Source organism: Aethalodelphis obliquidens, unplaced genomic scaffold, assembly GCF_003676395.1.
Source record: "Aethalodelphis obliquidens isolate GAN/ISIS:26980383/991018 unplaced genomic scaffold, ASM367639v1 scaffold3, whole genome shotgun sequence".
Taxonomy (NCBI): Eukaryota; Metazoa; Chordata; class Mammalia; order Artiodactyla; family Delphinidae; genus Aethalodelphis; species Aethalodelphis obliquidens.
In genome coordinates this window covers 18,983,276-19,005,493 of record NW_020837947.1, presented here as the reverse complement: position 1 = coordinate 19,005,493, position 22,218 = coordinate 18,983,276, and the positions used below count along the sequence as shown (strand labels likewise).

Here is a 22,218-nt window from a genome sequence, read left to right as displayed (position 1 = left end):
ACATTTTACCTAAAATTATAATCTCTTTAAATATCAATAACTATGCATCTTAAGTCTATTATACTGCATTTATCTACTGAAAAATTACAAGTGCTATTAATTCTATGTCTATCTATAAAAATGTCTAATGAGACCTGGACTTAGTATTCCTTCTTGAGGTACTGCTGAGGCTGAAGACTTACGCTACCAATCTCATACAGGTTTTTGTAATATTTATTTTTACTATCGTTTTGCCTTACCAGCCTGTATATGGATTGTAGTAGAGTTTCAAACCCTCAGATGTAACAATTTCTCGCCATAGGAAGTGCAGGGCATTTTCTAAAGAAAAATATAATCATAAGAACAAGTTTGTTTGTTTTCCTTTCTGCCAGATAATCACATTAAAATAAAAGTAAGTTAACAGTCAGGACACCCTGGAAAGGCACATACACATGGGAAAAAGGCTAGGACTCCTCTCATTCTTTTCTTCAGATATTATTCTTTAGCTTTCTTTGCTTTGGGCACCAATATGTTCCATATAAACAAGTGATAAGACAGAAAAAGTTTAGCAAATTACAGAGGATTAACAGGAAAAGAAAACTAATACATATAACCAAGTCTTACCCAATAAAGGAAAGTAGCTTATCTTTTATAAATCCTTCAAGAAGTTACCTGATGTCTTTAAATAACTCAACAGATATACGATACTGGACTAATACATTAACGTAAATCAGACCTAACCTTTTATATGGGTCTGAGTCGGAGGAAAGGCTTAACTGAGGAAATAATATCTAAAACTATAACACTGAAGTACTGAGTTTATTTCAGCCAGAATCGTCCACTAACCCTTCCCTTAATATTTTAAGTTGTTCAAACCAACTGCTAAGTAGGAAGTATGGCTCCACTCACCAGTGAAATGGTAAGTCACTTTTTGTTACTTTCTTTATGGATTAATAGATGAAGTAGGAATACAGACATATAGGTTTTATAAAATGAAAAAAATTAAAAGATAAAAAGCTTTAATTTACGGGAACCAAGGGAACAGAAAAACTACTAAATGACACATGGGATTTAATCAACAAAATCCAGCCTGTGGACAAAAAACAATGAATCACTGACACATGCAGCACGGATGAACCTCGAAAACATTATGTTGAAAGAGGCCAACTCCTTCCACCCGAGTGTACACATTTTATCATTCCGTTTGTTTCAAAAACAGGCAAAACTGGGCTTCCCTGGTGGCGCAGTGGTTGAGAGTCCGCCTGCCGATGCAGGGGACACGGGTTCGTGCCCCGGTACGGGAAGATCCCACATGCTGCGGAGCGGCTGCGCCCGTGAGCCATGGCCGCTGAGCCTACGCGTCCGCAGCCTGTGCTCCACAACGGGAGAGGCCACAACAGTGAGAGGCCCGCGTACCGCAAAAAAAAAACCCCAAAAAACAAAAACAAAAACAACAGGCAAAACTAATTTACGGTGATAGTGGTTGCCTCCCGAAGGGGTTGAAGTAGGAGAACTGACTGGGCAATTATAGAACTTGCTGGGGTGATGGAAATACTTTGTCAGTCCTGTATGATAGAAATATTAAAAGAAACAGGTAAAATTAATTTTAATACTTGTTTTCATTTAGCCCAATATAATCAAAATATTATCATTTCAATATGCAATCAATATAAAAATTAGTAGTGAGATATTTCACATTCTTTTTTTGGTACTATTTGAAATCTAGTATATATTTTAAACCTATTGCACATAATTTGGACAACCACATTTCAAGTCTCAAGAGGCATGTGTGGCCAGTGGCTACACTTGAAAAAGTCTGGTTCTATGTCTTAACTGAGTTGCTGGTTTCACAGATGCATAGATTCATCAAAACTTATCAAACTGTGCCCTTAAGGTCTGTGCATTTTACTGTATGTAAGTTACACCTTAATCAAATTCCTTAGTTGAAAAAAATTATTTCATTTTGGAGAAAAAATAATCCAGTCTGTGGTAAACTCTACAGAGCTAACCATTCCTTAAACAAATATACGAAAAAAATACAAGAGAGAGGAGATAGAACCTATGGACTAAAAGAAACTTAAGAGACAGCAACTAATTCCAATATATGGATGTTATTTGGTTTCAGATTTGAACAAACTATAAGAAGGAGAAATAGAGAGAAGGGAGGGAAGGAAGGGAGAGAGATTTGGTGATATTAAGGAATTACTGGGTTTTAAAATGCATTCTACATATATTTATATCTGTTTAAAAGATCCTTTATCTTTTCATGAAATAAACCGAAATATTAACAGAAGAAATGATACAATATGTGGGATTATTATTTCAAAATAATTCAAAATATTGGGGGAGGAGGAGGAAGAAGAAATAATATTGGCTATGAACTGATATTTCCAAAATAAAAAGTTAAAAAAATAAAGTTTGTTGGATAAAAAAGTGGGAGAAATAAGAGCTATTCATCACTGATTAAAATAAATCTATACAGGAAGAGTGAGAAATAGTTAACACTTTACTTCCTAGAGTCATGTAAAAATCTCATCTTGTGCCCATGCCTTTAAAGACAATGATAAAGAAGTGGCACAAATGACTCCCATAAATCTACTACTTTTTTGAAAACACTTATTAGATGGTGTTTCATTTTATTATTTATTTTGTGGAGTAAAGAAAATACATGCAAACCTAGGAAAATTAGGTTAGTTACACATTGTCTCCCACTTTTGTAAATTTGTTTTCTGTCCCTAACATTCATGATTAAATTGTAAAGCCTTTTACATATATTAGGAAGATTCCATCTGGTCAGGTTACAAAAGCAATTCTTAGTTGGAAAGGCATGTAAAAAATTTCTTGGTTTTTAAAAATTCCAATCAAGGCAGCCTTTACTTTGGCTGGAAAAATCAGTTTGAACTTTTATGGATGAGGGAACTCATATATGAATTTCTCTAGATTTCAGTTTTGAAGGATTTCTTAGAAAATAATTTTGTTCATAGTAGCACCCATTCTATCCTATGTTTTCAATATGATTTGTTTACTGATCGATTTCCCCCTACCCTCTCTCTCATATAATCCCTCTGATCAATTTGCCTTTCTTTAAGCATCTTATACTTGCCACTAGCAGGGGTGCTTTTGAAATGCTCTTGTTGTAGCATCCAATTTACAGCCTCTCTTTGGTATGGTCTCAACACAGGAGTCAGTGCAGGATGCTGGACATCCACTTGGACGCATGGAGTTTCTCGTTGATGTGTTTTCTTCACAAAGTGATAGAGTTCATCAATGTCCTGTCCCTCTGGCTCACTCTCTGAATCTTCCTCATCCTCTTCCAACACATCTGTATATCCAAGAACAAATGTACTCAAAACAATCCCATCCACATTTATAACTATAAGCAATTCTTATTTCAAGAACATACCATGCATTCTTCCACTTCTGGGGCCTTTCTTACTATGTTTTTTGACTGATCAAAAATTTACCCATCCATCCTTCAAGAAAATTCAACTGATACTTTTTCCATGACATTTTCTTTTGTTTTCCCTGGTCGGAATTAATATTCTCTTCTGTGTTCATGCAATACTCTTATACTTTGGATATAGTAATATATTGCAATCTGTCTGGTAATACAATCATTTGTGTGTATTCATCCCTTCCCCACTGAACTGTAATGCTCTTTGAGAGCAAAGGCTGTCTTTTGTTTTTATAGTTCCTCAGAGCAGCTAGCACGTGCCTTGCGCGTTGTGGATGTTTAATAAACATCTGAGGAACTGAATGTGAATATCTTTTGCAGTTTGTAAAAGGATAATTTATTTCACTTTTACATCTTAACATAAAAAAAATCCATACGCAATTTTTCTATGTCTAATAAGACAAGGATTCCCATTCTATTTCTTATGCTAAAAAGGATAGGTATTTGGTAGCAGCACCAGCAGCCAATCAGGAGATTAAGGGCTTAAGCCATCAACACAAATTCGTAAGAATTTCAGACTCATTTGTTGGGCACAATTGCCCTGTGGAAGAAGATTCATGCCTACACATGAAAAAAAAAATTCAAACTCTTGAACAAATTTACAAACCCTATTAACTAAAGCTAATGATTTATTACTGAAAGGTTTCAAATAGGCCTACACACATTTATAGAACAGGCCTCATATGCTCTAAAATAAAAACTGTACCATAAAATACATAATTTACTATTTTCAATAAAAATTATGTCATATTAAGATTTTCAAAAGTTTACAATTAATGTGTGGTTATATGCTTAGTTATTTCAGACTGTTAGTATAGGTGTATACTCCAGTATTAGTAACTAAATTTGAAGTTTTCCTTTAAAATCCTTGAAGTTTTCCTTTGAAAAGTTCAAATTTTATTATTTTTAAAAGGCAGAATAATGGAATTCTTATAACTTTAAAAATTCTAGGTGTACTTAAAAGCATTCCTTCCAATTTTAAGTCTTTAACATGCAAAATGATTTACTATTATTAGTTATCATGAAGCTTTGCAAAGAATGTACTGCAGAAACAATTCAATAACCAAGCTCAGAAACGGATTTCCCAAATATTCCAGTATAAAAATGTTCTATAATTTGCACCTGAAATAAGGCTGACCCACCATGAGCAGGACTTGGAGAATTTGAGCCGTTTTTCCAGTAGTGTTGATGGGCTGCATCAAGCCATCCACACTCTCCCTTGGGAACCAATGGCAGACAACTCTGAAACTGCAGTCCTGACCAACGATACAACGTCTTGCCAAGAAACAGTAGCAAAGTTAACTGGTCTTTATGGGAAGCAGGCTCTTGAGATTATTTGTCAGACTGCAAAGGAGAGGTGGAATAAAGGCCAGCCAAGAATCTCTGGCCATGACAAAATAAAAAAGCACAGGAATAATGCAAAAATTCCAATCAGCTCAGATCCCTTTAAATTCTGCCTATTGACTCCATAAACATTTCTTGAGTAACTACTATAAGCTAAGCACATTATTAAGCAAATAAAGACAAAAATTATAGAAGTAGGGGTATTTCGGATAAGTATAATTTTGTCATATAGCAATTTTATGAAGGTTTAATTTTTACTATGGTTTTAGTAGCTGTTTTTCTGGCTGTTATGTATAGGATTTGGGGGAAAACCCACAGCTCTTCAGTAGTAGTAATTTTAAAGTTTACTTTAAATATTACCTGGAATAATAAAATTGTATAACTTTTCCATCACTCTCTTCATGAGTTGATTGAACTTTTTCATTCTTGAGTTTGCATCACTCAGAAAATCTAGTTTTGCTAGGCCACCTTCCAAAAGATAAATTCCAACCTACATAGAATTAATCAACATAAAAATAGTTTTGATTGTACTATACCATTTTTGAGGATATAAGAAAAACATTTTTTAACATCATCATTTTTAAAGGTATTCACAGTATTTACCCCACAAGCACTAAATATATACCTACCAAATCTCCCTTAGATGTTTTCACTTTCAATAACAAATTCATTCTACAAATGCAGTACCTAGTATGTGTGATGCACCATTTAAGTAGCTAGAAAAAAAATATTTCCTTAACTGAAACTGAACCTGGGAGACTGTGATGAGAACACCAATTCTACCAACCAAGTCAATGATTTCCCAACTGGATGATCATCAGAATATCAATGAAGCTGGTTAAAAATGCAGATTCCCCCAGAAGATTCTGATGCACATGACAGGATTCTTAAGCACAGTTAGGTTTGGGAATCCCTATTACTATATCAAACACTAAAATGTATAGGAAAACAGACCTTGATTAAGGTTATGTAGCTTGAGTCTAGTGAAACAATGTAGTATGAAGTTTTGTAGTCAAAATACTTGAATTTTAATACTGGCATTGATATTTAAGAGCTAAATAAACAAACAAAATAATTGATTTATTCTGACCCCAATAGAGAGAAACCTATATGAGATAGCCCACTTAGTACAATTTTAAAACTTCCTAATGGTAGATAATCAATAAATACAGTTTCCTTCATTTTCCTGTATTATCCTGAGCTTGATTCCCTAATCACTGAGATTCTCATAGTTTTTCACTAAAGAACAAGAATCAACCAGCATTATACAGGAATAAGTGGCAAAGATTATTTTTCACTACTTATATTCTGCTTTGTACCTAGAGATGGCTTGCTACAGCAGCAATAAGTGTTTAAAAGTTTATAAAAATTGGGATTAGGGAAGACAGAACAGATCAAGATTTGGTGTGTGGGTGGGAGAAGTAGACAGAACACAGGCATACAATCCATGAATTCTTACATACTTGTTATCCCTGAGCCACAATTTTTGGCACTCACTATCAGCAAAGAGAGGGAATGCTTGGTTGTACAGTTAGACTGCAGGGAAGAATTAATTACAATCCAATGCTTCTAAATTTTCTCCTTTCCTTCTGTCAATTCTGAAACTATAAATGGGGCTATCAATATAATTGATTTTTAATGTGACAAATGTATAACACAGCTTTCAACTGAACAGAGGTGAATTTAACATTTTAGAATTTCTTTTCAAGTTCTAGCATGAAGGCATATAAACCTGCTTCATAGTTGACAAAGTACATTTACTTACATTACCTCACCTGATTCTCAACACAACTGTATGAGGTAAAAAGAATGAGTACTATTTACATTTCGTACAAAAAGAAGCTGAAATTAGGGCCTTTAAATGATTCACAAAAAGTTACTTGGCTAGTGAATAGCAGAGCCTGAAATGAATGGTAAATTTATTCATTCATTTACTGAAAATCTGTTTAGTACATGGTATTTTACTGGGCTGTGAAGATAAAAAACTTCATAGTCTAGTGAGGGGGAAAGATATAAAATGTAAGTACACTACAAGTGACCAAGGCAAAAATAAGCATATGTGTTAGATATTATGGGGGAAGAGCATGTAACACCATCCATGGAGTTTAAGAAAGCATCTCCTTAGGTGAAGTAAACTCTGAGCTGAACATTAAGCGACGACCAGGAGTTTGGAGGGATGAGGAAGGCACAACCCAGGCAGAGGGAAGTGTGAGAGCAAAAGCAGAGATGCAAAAAGGCAGCAGGGTATCTGCAGGAAACAAATTAATTTGCACTTTCTGGGACAAACTAAAAAGCAGAGTGATTAAGAGTTGAGGCTGGAGAAGGAGACAAAGGCTTATCAAAGGAGAGACTTATATGCCAGATTATCATTAATTCTAGAGGCAGTAAATAGACTAGAATTCCATTTGCATTCATAGCATACCAGCCCAGAGACAAAGGAAATGAAGGAGTTGAAAAGGCAGTAATTAAAGGATTGCTACAGGAAGAGAAAGAGATAATGAGGACCAAAACAAGTCACTGAGAGTAGAACTGGAAAGGGCGAATCAGGAAGATCCTGAAAAAAGAACAGCCTGAAAATGATTAGCTATAATATACATTTTTTATAGTTATTGAATGTCCCAAATAAAATGTACTCTGACACTTAATAATGAGAGGCTTATTGTTGGCTTTCCAGACTTTCCTTCTAAGTTAATTTCAAAATGGGCTGTCTGCTGCAGAAAAACCTTAAAAGACACTACAGAAATTGCATACCTTGATAATGTGATTTCCTTCTGGTTTTTGGTAAAGTTTTATTCTTTTCTTCTTTTGCAGCCACCCCAAATCTTCTAACATTTCACCACTAAAGGATGATTCCACTTGAATACCTTTGTCACAAATACTGATTGGCTCGTTGAGTCCTCTTTCTTTTTTCTCTATATCTTCGCATTCTGAATGAACATAGATCACAAACTGACAGCTCGACTCTGAACTCATCAGTGTAAAACTCCTTTCAGAAAAATTTTCAATTAAACTCTGTTCAGGAAGAAGCTGAAGAGTTAATTCCCCTAGAAATGCTTTCCAAGAATTATCAAAGTGACAGGGAGAAATCACAATATTCAGCTTTGGAGACAAAGGGGAAAAAATGCCACCAGTCTCTTCTTCAACTGATTTTGAGACGCTCACCACTTCTGGACACCTCTTCTTATCTTTGTGAGCCACTTCTTCCTTTAGACTATCATCTAGGATGATGCAGTGAGCAGAAGAGGAGTCCAAACCTGGGCAGGACTGCTCGTCATCAGTTGAGGTGAGAGGTTCATTCCTTCTGTCCTCATGCATATTCCAACGAAGCTGCTGTTGCTTTTCCTCATCTACCCTCACTGGAGGAGCACGTTTCCGTCGGCTGCTCATTTTCAAGTTATCTTGGTAAATATGAAGTCTAGAAGACAAACGCAACAGTAGGCATTCCAAGAGAGGATTTTAGTATTAAAATACTCCCAGATGAGAAATTCAGCAGAGAAAAATAATCCCACACATAACATGGAATCTTCAGAGACACACAAAGTAATGGATAATTTTTTTAATAAGTCAAATACAGCTTTGGAACACACTCACTATAATCTCATGTATCATATAAATTCTAATGGTCTTATTGGTCTTTTACAGATAAATTTAATATAGATAATTTGTTGTTTAAACTAAAATAAATTCTAAAAATACATTTAATGAGCGGCATGATAGTAAGGTAAATCTCTCAGATATCCTGGAAATGCTTATTTGAAAACTTTTCGTGACATTTAGATTCATATCATCACCATAGAATTTCAATTTTGTTTTATAATCCCAAAGAGTTAACAAAACTTCACTTGACTCTTACATAACTTAAAAATCCCTAAAAATATATCTTCTTTTTCAAAAGAGGAAGATGAAAACATAGAAATGTATTTCTTTTTGTGAATCAGCATATAAAAAGAATAAGAGGGATATCTGGGCAAGAAATAAGGTGGTGATGGCAAACAGGGGAAATAAGGCAGAGACAATAAAAGAAGAAAATTTAAAAATATAGGGAAAAAAGAAAAGAAAGCTTTGTCAACTCAAAAGAGGAAACTGGGCTAAAAGCAGCCTATATAAGGTAGGTCCTAAACTACGTTTCCCAAAATAATAGCCAATTCCTATACATAGCATAAAACAACTCAGAGAAGTTAAATCACAAAGTCATAATGATGGTTAGTGCCTATTCCAATTTATTCCAACCATGTAGCTGGGGAAAAAAAAAAGGATGTATAAACAAAATTTGCCTTCAAGTGCAGTTTAAGAAATATTCTCAGAAAAGGGAACCCTCTTCCACTGTTAGTGGGAATGTAAATTGATACAGCCACTATGGAGAACAGTATGGAGGTTCCTTAAAAAACTAAAAATAGAAGTACCATACAACCTAGCAATCCCACTACTGGGCATATACCCTGAGAAAACCATAATTCAAAAAGAGTCATGTACCACAATGTTCACTGCAGCTCTATTTACAATAGCCAGGACATGGAAGCAATCTAAGTGTCCATCAACAGATGCATGGATGAAGAAGATGTGGCACATATATACAATGGAATATTACTCAGCCATAAAAAGAAACTGAGTTATTTGTAGTGAGATGGATGGACCTAGAGTCTGTCATACAGAGTGAAGTTAAGTCAGAAAGAGAAAAACAAATACCGTATGCTAACACATATATATGGAATCAAAAAAAAAATGGTTCTGAAGAACCTAGGGGCAGGACAGGAATAAAGACGCAGACATAGAGAATGAACTTGAGGAAACGGGGAGGGGGAAGGATAAGCTGGGACGAAGTGAGAGTGTCATGGACATATATACACTACCAAATGTAAAACAGATAGCTAGTGGGAAGCAGCCGCATAGCACAGGGAGATCAGCTCAGTGCTTTGTGACCACCTAGAGGGGTGGGATAGGGAGGATGGGAGGGAGAGAGATGCAAGAGGGAGGACATATGGGGATATATGTATATGTACAGCTGATTCACTTTGTTATAAAGCATAAACTAACACACCATTGTAAAGCAATTATACTCCAATAAAGATGTTAAAAATATATATATAACATATATAGAAAAACAAAAAAGAGAAATATTCTCAGTAATTCCATTTTTAAATAAAATCCAGTCAGGTATTTGCCGAGTCCCCAGTAAGTATTCAACACCGTGCTGTATTTGAGGAGAGGATATAAAAGAAGTATAGATCAAACCATGGTCTTTAATTCAATACAGACGATAAGCTGTGTTTTGGTTTCTTGACGACAAACTGAGCTCACAGCAGTCTACATCCCTCTACCTCCACTAACTCGCCATCCTTAATTACTCTGCTCCAAATCTAGCCCTGTTTAAGGTAATACAAAACAAGGGGAAATCTCAGCTGACCAGAAACTTTGAGGTATTCCTAAAGAATGATACAGAGGGAATCAGACTGGAAAGCTGAGTGACAGCGTGAATGTATTAGCACAAAAGATGGGAGCATCATCAAGCGGGCTGACATGCTCAGTGGTGGGGGACCTGGTAGTGGAACCCAAAGTGAGTCCAGGGCTACAGCACAGATAATAGTGGAACAATAAAGTGGAAACCCACAGGCCCTTACCTGCCGTATTTCTCCCAAAGCCAAGGTAGCTGTGATGGGGGTATCTATTTTCTGGTGAGAGCGGTGCCTAAACTGGAAAGATGTCCTTTGCCACTGACTAAAGAAAAAAAGGCAGACGATAATGGACTCTGCCTATATGGAGGTCTCACCAATCTCCCTTTCTCACTGAATACAACAGAAAACAAGTCTTACATCTGCTTCTGAGCCTCCCCTTAAGCAAACTGTACAAGCAGAGACAATGAAAGGTAAAGCAAGGAATCTGAACCTCAAAGATGAGTTCACAATCAACAAACATGAAGGGATCTCCAACAGGAGTATAAATGAACAAAGAAACTTTCACCCAAACAGATGGAGCAATCTGAATAAGAACTTTATAAAACAGTCAAATCATTACATCCTCAGGGAGATAACATATTGTTTTCATGAAACAGAATCAGGAAGTCATAACACAAAAAGGTGGCTATTAAAAAAACTGACTGGCAATTTTAGGAAAGCAAATTATATTACTGGATATTTTCGATCCGCAGTTGGCTCAATCTGTGGATGCAGAATCTGCAGACATGGAGGGCTGACTGTATCTTTAAAGAAATAAAGGTGAAAAAAATGACAAAAGCCAAGAGAATTCACTTGCAGACCCACATTTACAAGAAATGTTAAAGGAAGTCCTCACAAAGGAAAATGATATTAGATGGAAATTTGGACCTACACAATGGGATAAAAAGCATTGTGAATGAAAAATATGTGCATAAATGTCTTTTTCTCTTGTTTTTACAGTTCTTTAAAAGATAACTTTAAGAATTTTTTATTCTGAAAATTGTCAAGTCTACATAAAAAGAGAGAAATAGCCTAGTAGTATAATCATAGAGATATATATATACTATGTACTATGTTTATGGACTGAAAGACTCAAGATGCCAAAATGTCAATTCCTCAATATTGATCTACAGAGTCAAAGTAATCCCATTCGAAATCCCAACAGGCCTTTTTTTTTTTTTTTTTTTGTAGAAACTGACAAGCTGATTCCCAAGAACTAGAAGAGTCAAAATAATTTTGGAAAAGAAGAGTAAAGTTGAAATATTTAACAATGACTCCAGGACTTACACTGACAGTAATCAAAACAGTGTGGTAATGATATAAAGATAGACATATAGACCAATGGAACAAAATAAAGTGTCCCATAATAGACCCACATAGCATGGTCAATTGATTTTTGAAAGAAATTCAAAGGCAATTAAGGGGGAAAGAATATCCCTTTTAATAGATACCTCTATGCAAAAAAAAAAAAAAGAATCTTGATTTTTACCTCCCCACACACATAAAAACTAACTTGAAATGGATCATAAACTGAAATATAAAAGCTAAAACTGTAAGGCTTCCAGAAGAAAACTGAAGAGAAAATCTAAGTGACAGTGGATTAGGCCAAAAAAAAAAAAAAAATTTAAATAGGACACAAGAAGCAGAGACTATAAGAAAATGATAAATTAGGCTTTAATGAAATTAAATACTTTGGCTCTTCAAAAGATATTGTTATGAAAATGACAGGGGAAGCTGCGGATGGGAAACAATATTAGTAAAACAAATACCTGATGAAAGATTTCTATGTGGAATATATAAACAACTTGCAAATCAATAGTAAGAAAAACAACCTTATTAAAAAATGGACATAAATTTTGAACAGTCGTTTCACCAAAGAGGATCTATACGTTGCAAATACTGTAAGCACATGAAAATATCTTCACCATCATCAGTTATTAAGGCATTTCAAATTCAACCCATAAACCACAATGAGAAACTACATATCCAGTAGAATGATTAAAATTTAAAAGACTGAGGATGTAGAAGAACTAGAACTGAATTCTCCAGCATTCCAACAGGAAAAGTCTGTCAATTTCTTACAAAATTGAATATATATTTTCTACACAGCCTATTAATCCCACTCATAGGCGTTTACCTAAGAGAGATAAAAACACAGAATCATAAAAGACTTAAACTTGAATTTGTTAATAGCAGTTTTATTAATAAAAGCCTACAACTGGAAACAACCCAAATGTCCATCACCTGATGAATAGATAAACAAATGCAATACTACTCATGATAAACTACTGATACATATAACAACATGGATGAATTTTTAACACATTATACTAAGTGAAGGAAGCCAGAAATGAAAGACTACATAGTGTACGATTCCATTTATATGAAATTCTAGAAAAAGTAAAAATCTAGTGATAGAAAGCAGATTAGTGGTTATCAGGGGCCAGGAAGTGGTAAGAGGTGACTGGCAGCAAAGAAGCAGAAGGGAAACCTTTGGGGTAACAGAAATGTTCTACTGGTGATCACATGATGGTACACATTTGTCAAAATTCATCAAATTGTATGTGTAAAATTGTTGAATTTTATTGCATGTAATTTGCCTTAATAAAACTAATTTAAAAAGCAGGACTTCCCTGGTGGTGCAGTGGTTTAGAATCCGCCTGCCAATGCAGGGGACACGAGTTCGATTCCTGGCCGGGGAAGATCCCACATGCCTCAGAGCAACTAAGCCCGTGAGCCACAACTACTGAGCCTGCACTCTAGAGCCCGCGAGCCACAACTACTGAAGTTGTGGCTCTACTATGCGCTTAGAGCTCGCGCGCCTAGAGCCCGTGCTCCGCAGCAAGAGAAGCCACCGTAATGAGAAGCCCGCGCACCGCAATGAAGAGTAGGCCCCGCTCGCCGCAACTAGAGAAAGCCCACGCGCTGCAAGGAAGACCCAACGCAGCCAAAAATAAATAAATAAATTAAAAAAACCCCTAATTTAAAAAGCAAAGACAAAAAGTAGGTGCAGAAGTGATTTAAAAACTGTAAGAGAATATTGAGAATAGCTTTATTCTAATAAACTTGAAAAATCTAGATAAAATGTGTAATTTACTAACAAAATGTAATGAATAAAACTGGTCCAATAAATAGAAGATCTGAATAGAACAATAACCATAAAAGAAACATATAATATTACTTATCTACCTAAGATCTACCTCATTTCCTTGTTGACAGAACCTTTCTCTTACTTAGGAACACATTGGCCTTGTGACTTAGAAGAAGAGTGGTTTCCTCCGTAGTCTCAAGGAAGTTGTTTGTGCAGTCCAATAAGGATGCCACTAGCTTCCTGTGGCTATTTAACTTTAAGTTATAAAAAGATTTGAACTCAGCTCTTCATTCTCACTAACCACACTTCAAGAGCTCAAAAGCCATATGTGACTAGTGGCTATTGTACTGGACAGTATAAATATATAGAACACTCTCCTAATTGCAAAATGTCTATCAAACATTGCTGGTCTAAGTCAATCATGAGAATTCCACTCCCTCAACCAGTGCTTGGCTTATGAATATGCAGCTGGTGATCTATCTCTGACTATAGTTAACTACTCTTCAAGCATCTTATCGCCTCTACTATCTTGGATAAGAGGTCAGAATAATACAGGAAGCCCTTAATAACCTAAGTGCTTATCTGTGTCCAGTTCTCCTCAGAGCACAGGTTGGAATACTGGAATTGGGTCACTCTGCTGAAGTTAGGCTATACCAGTTGATCAGTTAGCTACTGTCATAAATATGCTGTATAACACATCACCCAAAGCTCTGCCTTGAGACAGCAATCATTTATTCTCACAGATCTGCAGGTTAGCTGAGGGTTGACTGATCTGGGCTAGGTTTCAGGAGAAGCAGCTTGGCTCTGCTTAACGTAGTCCTCATCCTTCTCCTGGGACCAGAAAAAAAACTCAGGAGTGTTCTTACGGCAGTGACTGAGGTGTAAGAGTACAAATCCAACCAAACAAGTATTTTCCTGCATTTGGTCAGGGTAAAACCACTAAGGTTCCACGGGCCAAAGCAAGTCACATGGATGGACTCAAAGTCAAGAGGTGGGGAGATATATTACACTTCTTTATGGGTGGAACCGCTCATGGCAAAGAGCGTGGATATGAGGTAGGGGATGGGGAGGGAACTGGGCCAGTTACACAACCTATCACACCAATCACAGTAATATTAGTAACATGGTAATTATGGAATCATTAACTCTAAAAGCCCCCAAAGCAACTGGCTAAAGTGTCTCACATCTGCAAAGCAATCCGGTTTACAGGAGAGAATGTGGGCTTTGAAGTCCTATCAACAGATTCTAATTCTAGCCTTGCACGTACAAATTGTCTAGCCTCTTTGTGTATGCACAAGAGCACAGCAACAGAAATTTAGCACATATTCAGTAAGTGGTAGTTGCTATTATCATCACCCCGAGAACACTATAAACTATATTTCACAATAACCAAACTTTAAAGTGGCAGGATGGGAGACTATAGATCAGTGTGTTTCAAATTTGACTTACGTTAGAATCACCTGGAGGAAATTTAAAAAATCCTGATGCCTGGTACTACCCCAGCCAATTAAATTATAATCTCTGGGGCAGGGCCCAGGCACTACCTCCATTATTTCTTAGGCTCCCTAGGCGATTCCAGCACGCAGCCAAGTTTGAGAAATCTCGTTATTGTTAGCCAGCTGCCTACTAAAATCCACTTCTTTCTTTCCAAAGTATAGTATAGATGGGAAATGTCTGCTCAACTGGTGCTGCATCTCTAGTAATCCATGACCATTTTGAGCCAATCAATTGCGAAGAGAGGTTAATATGTGCCCTTTCTCTTACAACAGTCTTGTAATAGAGATATTATTGAATCCGAACACATTCCTTCAACTCTCTGTTCTTTTCTCTGGTAAGGCTCATCCAGTATCTTTTAAGTGATATATACCACTATAATCTGCACATTCTTTCAGATGTTTGCTTCCAATCTGATTCTTCTAATATTACAGAAGTATTTGTCAATTACAATGATAAGTTGAAGAAAAATAAAGACCAGGATTTCTAGCAAGGCTCTCGTTTTGTTCAGTTCTCTATTGAGCAAACATTCATGATCTGCCTTCCCTCCACCCCACCATCCTGTTTTGGTTGACTCTTTTTCTAGCAGATCTCTATCTAGGGATAACTCTTGAACCAAAGAAGATAATATTTGATCAAAGCTACTTATAACCATAATGTTAACTGGTAGCTAATAAGTCAAGTACTGGTAAAATTCCATGTATCTCTAATCATATTCCAATTCTAAATCCTTCTCCTTGTTTTCCTCATACCAGATGAATCTCATCTTTGATGATTCTGCTTCTTCTTCCTCCCCTTAAATATCAGTGTTTGGGTATAACATGATTATATGCAGTTTTCTATATGGACCACATTTTTATTGTCCCTCACTTAAGATGTAAAAAGCCTTTTGCTTGAAATGCCCTTTGATGCTTTTCTGCCTATCGCTGTCCTAATCTCCTCACAAAACCTTCCATGACCAGGTATGCTGAGTTAAGGGCCTCTCCTCCTTGATCCCAACTGCTACAGTGTTCTTAACTGTTTGACTTTGAACTATTTGAAAGCTTGGCAAGAACAGTATCCTATTCAGCATTGTACTCCCAATGCCAGGTCAGTGTCAGGATGGAAATGACATACAAAGTAGCGTGAACCAAAGATCTCTAATTTTCTCAATACCCTTTCTCTTTTTAAGGACCTAGTACAGTACTTTACTCATATTTCTTTATGGAAAAATCTCTCTTAACCATATTCTAAAAGACTATAGGTAGTGTGAAACTACTCCTTACTATTTCTGGCCCAGAATGAGACAGAGAAAACTGACTGACCTGTATCTTTAACAGAAAACAAAGATAGATTGCTAGAAGAGTAAACATAAAATGTTAAGTTACTAAGACAATACAACAAATGGATATCAATTAAACTTATTCAGGTTCTTTCCTCTCCAAATTATTAGCTCTTCATTAAAAGACACATACCAATCCTGAATTACCACGAATCCATGGTAGGCCTGGGTTTAGGCTATTAGGGGAACAAAGAGTATATACATTTGAGATATTGCTGTCCAAGGTAAGCCTTATGCAAGTGAAGCCCAATCACTACTGATAACTGAAAAGTTCTCAGTGACCTAGCATTACCACAATCTTCTTCTTTAGTGATAATCCCAGTAGGCTGAGAGTATTTTCATCTACTGAACTCTAGAACATATGTTAGTCACAGATACTTAGAAAATGCCCTCATAAGATTTTTCACCAGCAGATTGTTTCCCCCAAATCTTTCTAGCCTGAACTCTTAATAAAAGATTTGTTTTAATAATCCTGTAAGTACAGTTCTTCAGGCTGGACAAGAAGAGTATATATATACATATATATAGCATCCTTCAAAACTAAACTATTTTATTCTCAACTGCCAGCTTATTGGCCAAGTGGACCTTGTAAACTCCAGGAAGTGCCAGCTTTTGCAGTACAGGTACACTTATCCCACAACTGTTCACTACCACACTGCTTCCAGCATGATTACTGATCATAAATCAACTAGTCTTTTTGGTGACAGTACAGATATTATGGATTATTTCAATTCATGGGAGTTTCATCATTCTTGCTATCACCCAACCGAATAGTAAAAAATGGCTTTAATGACTTTAAAATTATTATTTTTTTGTTCCGTTAAAGCCACAAGTTAATTTAAACACAAGTAGGAAAACACCAAACATCTAGGATTTTTAACCTCATGGCTAATGTCAAGTCACTTAGAAAAAAGACACAAGCTTAATGGTCATTATTTAATAATACTGTTTATCTGACAGTGACCGTCAATCATCAGAAAACACATCTTGGTTCTGGAAACTAGCAACTACCAAGGAGTCAAAGTGTACAATGTGCACTGGTGGTTTAGAATGCGAATGTAATTAATATGACTCCAGAGGCAACTGAGAACTTTCAGACTAACTTGGCCTCGGCCTCCCCTGTACTACATTACAACCCCGCCCACCAAGAAGCTAGGCAGCTGCCCAGTTCCAAGTCTCCAGGGGCATATCTGCGGCGAACAGTGATACCCACTCAGTTTTCTTCCAAAAGACTCAAAAGCGGTTCGAGGAGTCTGAGGAGGGCTGTCAGCGCCGACCGCTCCCAGCAGGCCGGGCAAACAAGCTGCCGCGAGGCGGAGGAGCGCGATCACAGCCCTCGGGGCGCTCGAACAAGACACTGCAGGCCCCAGGCCCCAGCCCCCGAGGAGAAGCACAGCCTCCTTTCCCATGGCCCCACCTCGTCCCGGGGGAGCCGCGGCGGTGCACGGGCCCACACGTCTGGGATGGGGAAGGGTCGGGGGGACTCGCGCTGCGGCTCCTTCTCAGCCTTTTAGTTTCCCGGACTCCAGAACAACAGAGTCCTCCCTCCCTGGGACCTCCGTCTCTGTGCAGAGACGCCTTTCGTCCCCGACCTCTGACCCCTGACCCTCCATCACCCAAGCGCCTACCTAGACTCGTTCTCCAAGCCCCTAGAGCCTCTCTGCACCAAGGCTCAGGGCCCTCTAATGCCCCCGCAGGTCCCGGACATGCATTCGCCACCCAGCGAACATCCACCTGAGGTAGGCACGCGCGATTTAGGCTGGCGTGTGTTGCAGTTCCTTGAGGGGCCCAGAAACCACAGCTCCTAGGTGCCGGGCGCGCGCTGGAGCGAGGGGTCAAGGTGAACGCGCACGTAGGAGCGCCCCGCCCCCTTTGTCCGGCAGTGGCTTCATGAGTGTCTTCTGCGCAAGTCCACACGATTAGAGACTCTCGAAAGACACGGTCGAAGTCTCGCGATATCTCGACACCAAGCCATTGGAGAATACAGGATTGGCTGGAAGCTCTAAGGAGGAGGCGGGGCTCTAAGCGGATTTAGAAGTGAGCGGGGCGCCCGGCTGAAGGGGCGAGGCTCCCGGCTGAAGGGGCGAGGCTCCCGGCTGAAGGGAGTGGGACCAGTTTGAAGCGAGTGCCAGATGTAAGAGTTGTGGCTTTAACAAAAAGAAGAGAATTCTGCAAATGCACCTTTTAAATTGTTTCCAGAAAGCAGCCACTAATTAGTTACGGATGAAGCTTATCTCCCTCAGAAAAGTGATTTTAAAAGACTTTCCAGGGAGATGTGAGTAAATATTTTAAGATGAGGAAAAAACTACACGTATTGTGCTGAAGCTGGCCTTCCAATATCTTAGTCCTTTTCCTTCTCTTCACTGAGCGGTAGCCGCTTTTCTTGGACGTAGGCTTATGCCTAGATAACTGGCATAACTGAGAGGCTTCAGGGCCAAGACCCTGAAAAATAACCCTCAGGAACATGGGGCACTCAGTGATTGAGTACCTAATAAGGACTCAGCATTATACTGTGGAGTGGCGTCTTGGCTTGTGTGATCACAGAAGGACAAAAGTAAGTTCTTGCCTATGGGAGCGTCCGTTAGCTGCGGAGAGAGTCCGGAGTGGTCCATATTCTTTAGACCTCTAAAATAGCTTAAGAGAGGCCATTTGCATAAATGAAACCAGTAGAATTCAGTGGAAATCAGTGACCTTATCCAAGTCTTCATAAGGCAAGTTGAAAAAGAAATGCTAGTGCTGGAGCAGTAGGCAAGCAGAGTCCCTCTTCATTGGAGAACTGATCCTTTAACTAAGTATTGATACAAGACATAATGGAGCCTTTCTTTTGGAAGTGTAATTTGAAACTCCATATTTAAACGTTTATTGTGCTGTAAAAGGTTATCTTTGATAGTTTTATGTCACATTTCACCATTGGAGCAGAAAATTAAGCTCATAATTTGACTGAGTTCAGCTGGTACCAGGCAGAAATATTTAAAAATAAGCACAGCATAATTTCATCTTTGTTCAGCTTGATCAGGGTAATTAATCTCTATAGACATTATTGTTATCCTGTACAAAATATTAAAGTGTAGATCCAGTTGTGTGTCTGGAGATGTAATTTCATCTACAGAGATGGAATTCTATACAGTATCCTGTTCTTACAATTAAAGAAAATTCTTCCTCTTGAATTTTCCAATGGTATGTTCAATCCTGTATTTGCAAAGTGCCCTGTGTAGTCTTTGAAAAGTTCTCTATGAAGTAATGTTTTTTCATATTAGAATCACCAGAGCTAATGCTCATTTTTGCACCTTTGCATTCTGGAAGCTCGCAGCTGTGAAATAGCTGTTCACCCCTGACAACACTCAGTTCATCCACCCATTAGATGCTAAAGATGTAATAGCATTCCTCAAGTGGGAATCAGTTGATCAGACATCAACCAATCAGGGAACCACTCAGTCTACATAGAGTTCAACTGCTTCTTCTTGAAACTGTAAATGTAGCTGAAGTCAGACCGTTTGCTTCCTTGTGTGGTCCACTAGGCCAAAGCTATAGATCCAGTTCCTTTTGGGGATAGTAGCTTTATTCTAACCTTGCCCCTAACTCAGGTCATCAATTTTAGAAAAGAATGTTTTAAGTTGTTCTCAAGGAGGAGGAATGGTTGAGAGGTAGTAAATGAGTAAATGTAAATTTAACTCCCTTTGGAGGCAGAAAAGCATGACTGATGATTTAGGAGTAGAACTTCGTTTTGCAAAGCCCTTTCATGTTCGTTTTTCCATTTGATCTTAAAATGATAATATGAGATATTTAAATTTTTCATTTAAAGAGGAATCTGTGTCTCAGAAATTTGGTGATTTGCCACAGTTTGGCTCTCAGAGAACAAGAGAATCTAGAATTCCTCTGGATTCTCTGTCTAGGCTATTTCCTCTTATTACTAAGTCATGTTGTCTATCAAATAAAAATGAACAAATTTTCACCAAACTTTCTAGGTTGCCATGGGAAAAATGAAGGCAAGAGGTGTGTAATTGCTTGATGACACAAGGCAGAGTATATCAACAAGTATCATTCAGACCCAGCACTCCTTAATAGAAAGATCATTAATAAAATTGCTTGAGAAGTTTATCCCATATTCTACTTATATTTGCCTGCTCTGTGGAAGTGAAGTTGATGGCCACTCAGTGTGATTGAGGCTTGCCAAAGATGACTTTTTGCCAAAAGTGACTTTTTGTTTCCATTTTCCTTACTACCAATCTGTCTTAGGATTGCTTTTCCTCCTCCTGACAAAATGAAAATATTAAGGTCAAAGTCACTATTTCAGAATGAATCACAATGTCCAAAGCCATTGTTAAAGTGTGTGTAGTACTAACAGTGAGAGGAAGAAACATTGTCTTGGAAAATTGGTGCTAGTAGAGGTGATCAGCTGTGTTGAAGTGAATGAGTGCCAGGTCAAACAAACAAGAAATGGTATCATAGGGCCTGGGCATGCTTTGCTGTAGCTTGACCACATTGGGGGGCAGGAGGTGTGTGACTTGAACACAATGTTTAGAACTTCACAGTTTTTGCTCAGGCTAGTCATGGATAGGTTTAAGTGTTCACTTTCAATTTAATTTTTCCTTGGTGATTTGCAGGTCAAATTTATTTCAAAGTCCAAAGTTTGTTCTATCTCCCCTGCTGCAAGCTCAACCTGCAAACTGAAAACTCTGCCTCTCCTAATTTGTAAAGCAAAATTTGGAATCGGGACATAAAATGCTGCATTGGACATGAACTTAGGACATAAGGAAACGGGAATGCACCATTTCTTTGTAAGTACTTGTTTTGGGTGTTAATAAAGCAATGCTTGTAAGTTAGGTAAGCACAAGGAAAAAGTTGAAGTTGGGTCTGTTGGGTAAGGAAAGATAAGAGATTATATTCAGTGTTTATTAATGAAGGTAATATAATCTGTATCCTTGGTACCCTTCTGAGTCCCTCCCCACCTCCATTCCCAATTGTTACTTTTCCTAATTGCATTTTTTTTCCAGCTGATTTTGTCAATATGGTCTCTGAGCATTAAGGAATAGTAATATTGTAGATAAGTCTTTCGATGCTTATGACTTAAGTAATATTTATTATGCAATTCTGACAAAAATAGAAGTGAAATACTTTTTTTTTTTTTTTTTTTGTGGTACGCGGGCCTCTCACTGTTGTGGCCTCTCCCGTAGCGGAGCACAGGCTCCTGACGTGCAGGCTCAGTGGCCATGGCTCATAGGCCTAGCCGCTCCGCGGCACGTGGGATCTTCCCGGACCGGGGCACGAACCCACGTCCCCTGCATCGGCTGGCGGACTCTCAACCACTGCGCCACCAGGGAAGCCCCAGAAATACTTTTTGAATATTTAAAAGGTTTCTATCATGTGTCATTTTAAAGTACAAATGTGATGTAGCACTTTCAGAATGAATCTAAAATCTCAAGGAAGGTTAATCATAGTAGTGTTAGCATAAAATGATGCTTGCCAGAGGATGAAGAACCTTTCTGAAGCTTCCATCCACTAGAAGGTTAACACCATGCTCAGACATCAGCACTGGTGTATTTTTTAGGTCAATTTTGGAGACAATGGCAAAATTAGGTATGAGTTTCACTTCCTTTAAATCCTGTAAATTTGCTGAATTCCTTTTTGGGCTCTTAAACTTAAATACTTTACATACTGCATGATAGTAGTATCTAATGATCAATTATTCTATGTACCATAAATTCCCCTCTTGACTATTAGCTCCTGAGAGTTAATTTTTAAAAAACAAACCAAATCCATCCAACCATCTCAGGTAACTCTACTGAAACCAATTTAAAGACAGATATTTGGAAACCACTTGAGCAAATGACCTCCAGCTTATGAACTAATTGATTCCTGGATGCTTAAAAAACAAGTTTATGTAAATCAAATCCTTATTTCCCATATGCATAATGTTATAAACTGGGGCACCAATCCTGGAAACCATCTCATACCTTAAAATACCAAAATTACCTTCACAAGAATTAACTCAAAATAGGTCACAGATCTAAATATAAAATACAAAACTATAAAATTCCTAGAAGATAACACAGAAGAAAACCTAGATGGCCTTGGGTATGGTGATGATGGTACTTTTAGATAA

The 22,218-nt window shown here is 37.7% G+C and overlaps 1 protein-coding gene across 7 annotated transcripts in view; it reads right to left on the bottom strand.

Annotated features, from left to right (window-relative positions):
- The window catches only part of SHPRH (SNF2 histone linker PHD RING helicase), an 87,177-nt gene extending 69,246 nt beyond the window's left edge, over window positions 1–17,931 (bottom strand). For 2 of the 7 annotated variants that reach the window (XM_027084166.1, XM_027084184.1), the window contains exons 1-5: window positions 17,744–17,930; window positions 7,529–8,192; window positions 5,138–5,267; window positions 3,083–3,301; window positions 240–318 (exon numbers count right to left, since the gene is read on the bottom strand). In XM_027084166.1, the coding sequence (XP_026939967.1) occupies window positions 240–318; window positions 3,083–3,301; window positions 5,138–5,267; window positions 7,529–8,164 (1,064 nt within the window). In that variant the 5' untranslated portion in view covers window positions 8,165–8,192; window positions 17,744–17,930. Of the gene's footprint in view, window positions 1–239; window positions 319–3,082; window positions 3,302–4,575; window positions 4,758–5,137; window positions 5,268–7,528; window positions 8,193–17,532; window positions 17,628–17,743 lie in introns of those variants that run through there. The other 5 variants (XM_027084148.1, XM_027084174.1, XR_003428217.1 and 2 more) reach the window with 4 other exon arrangements.
- Window positions 17,932–22,218: the final 4,287 nt, after the last annotated feature.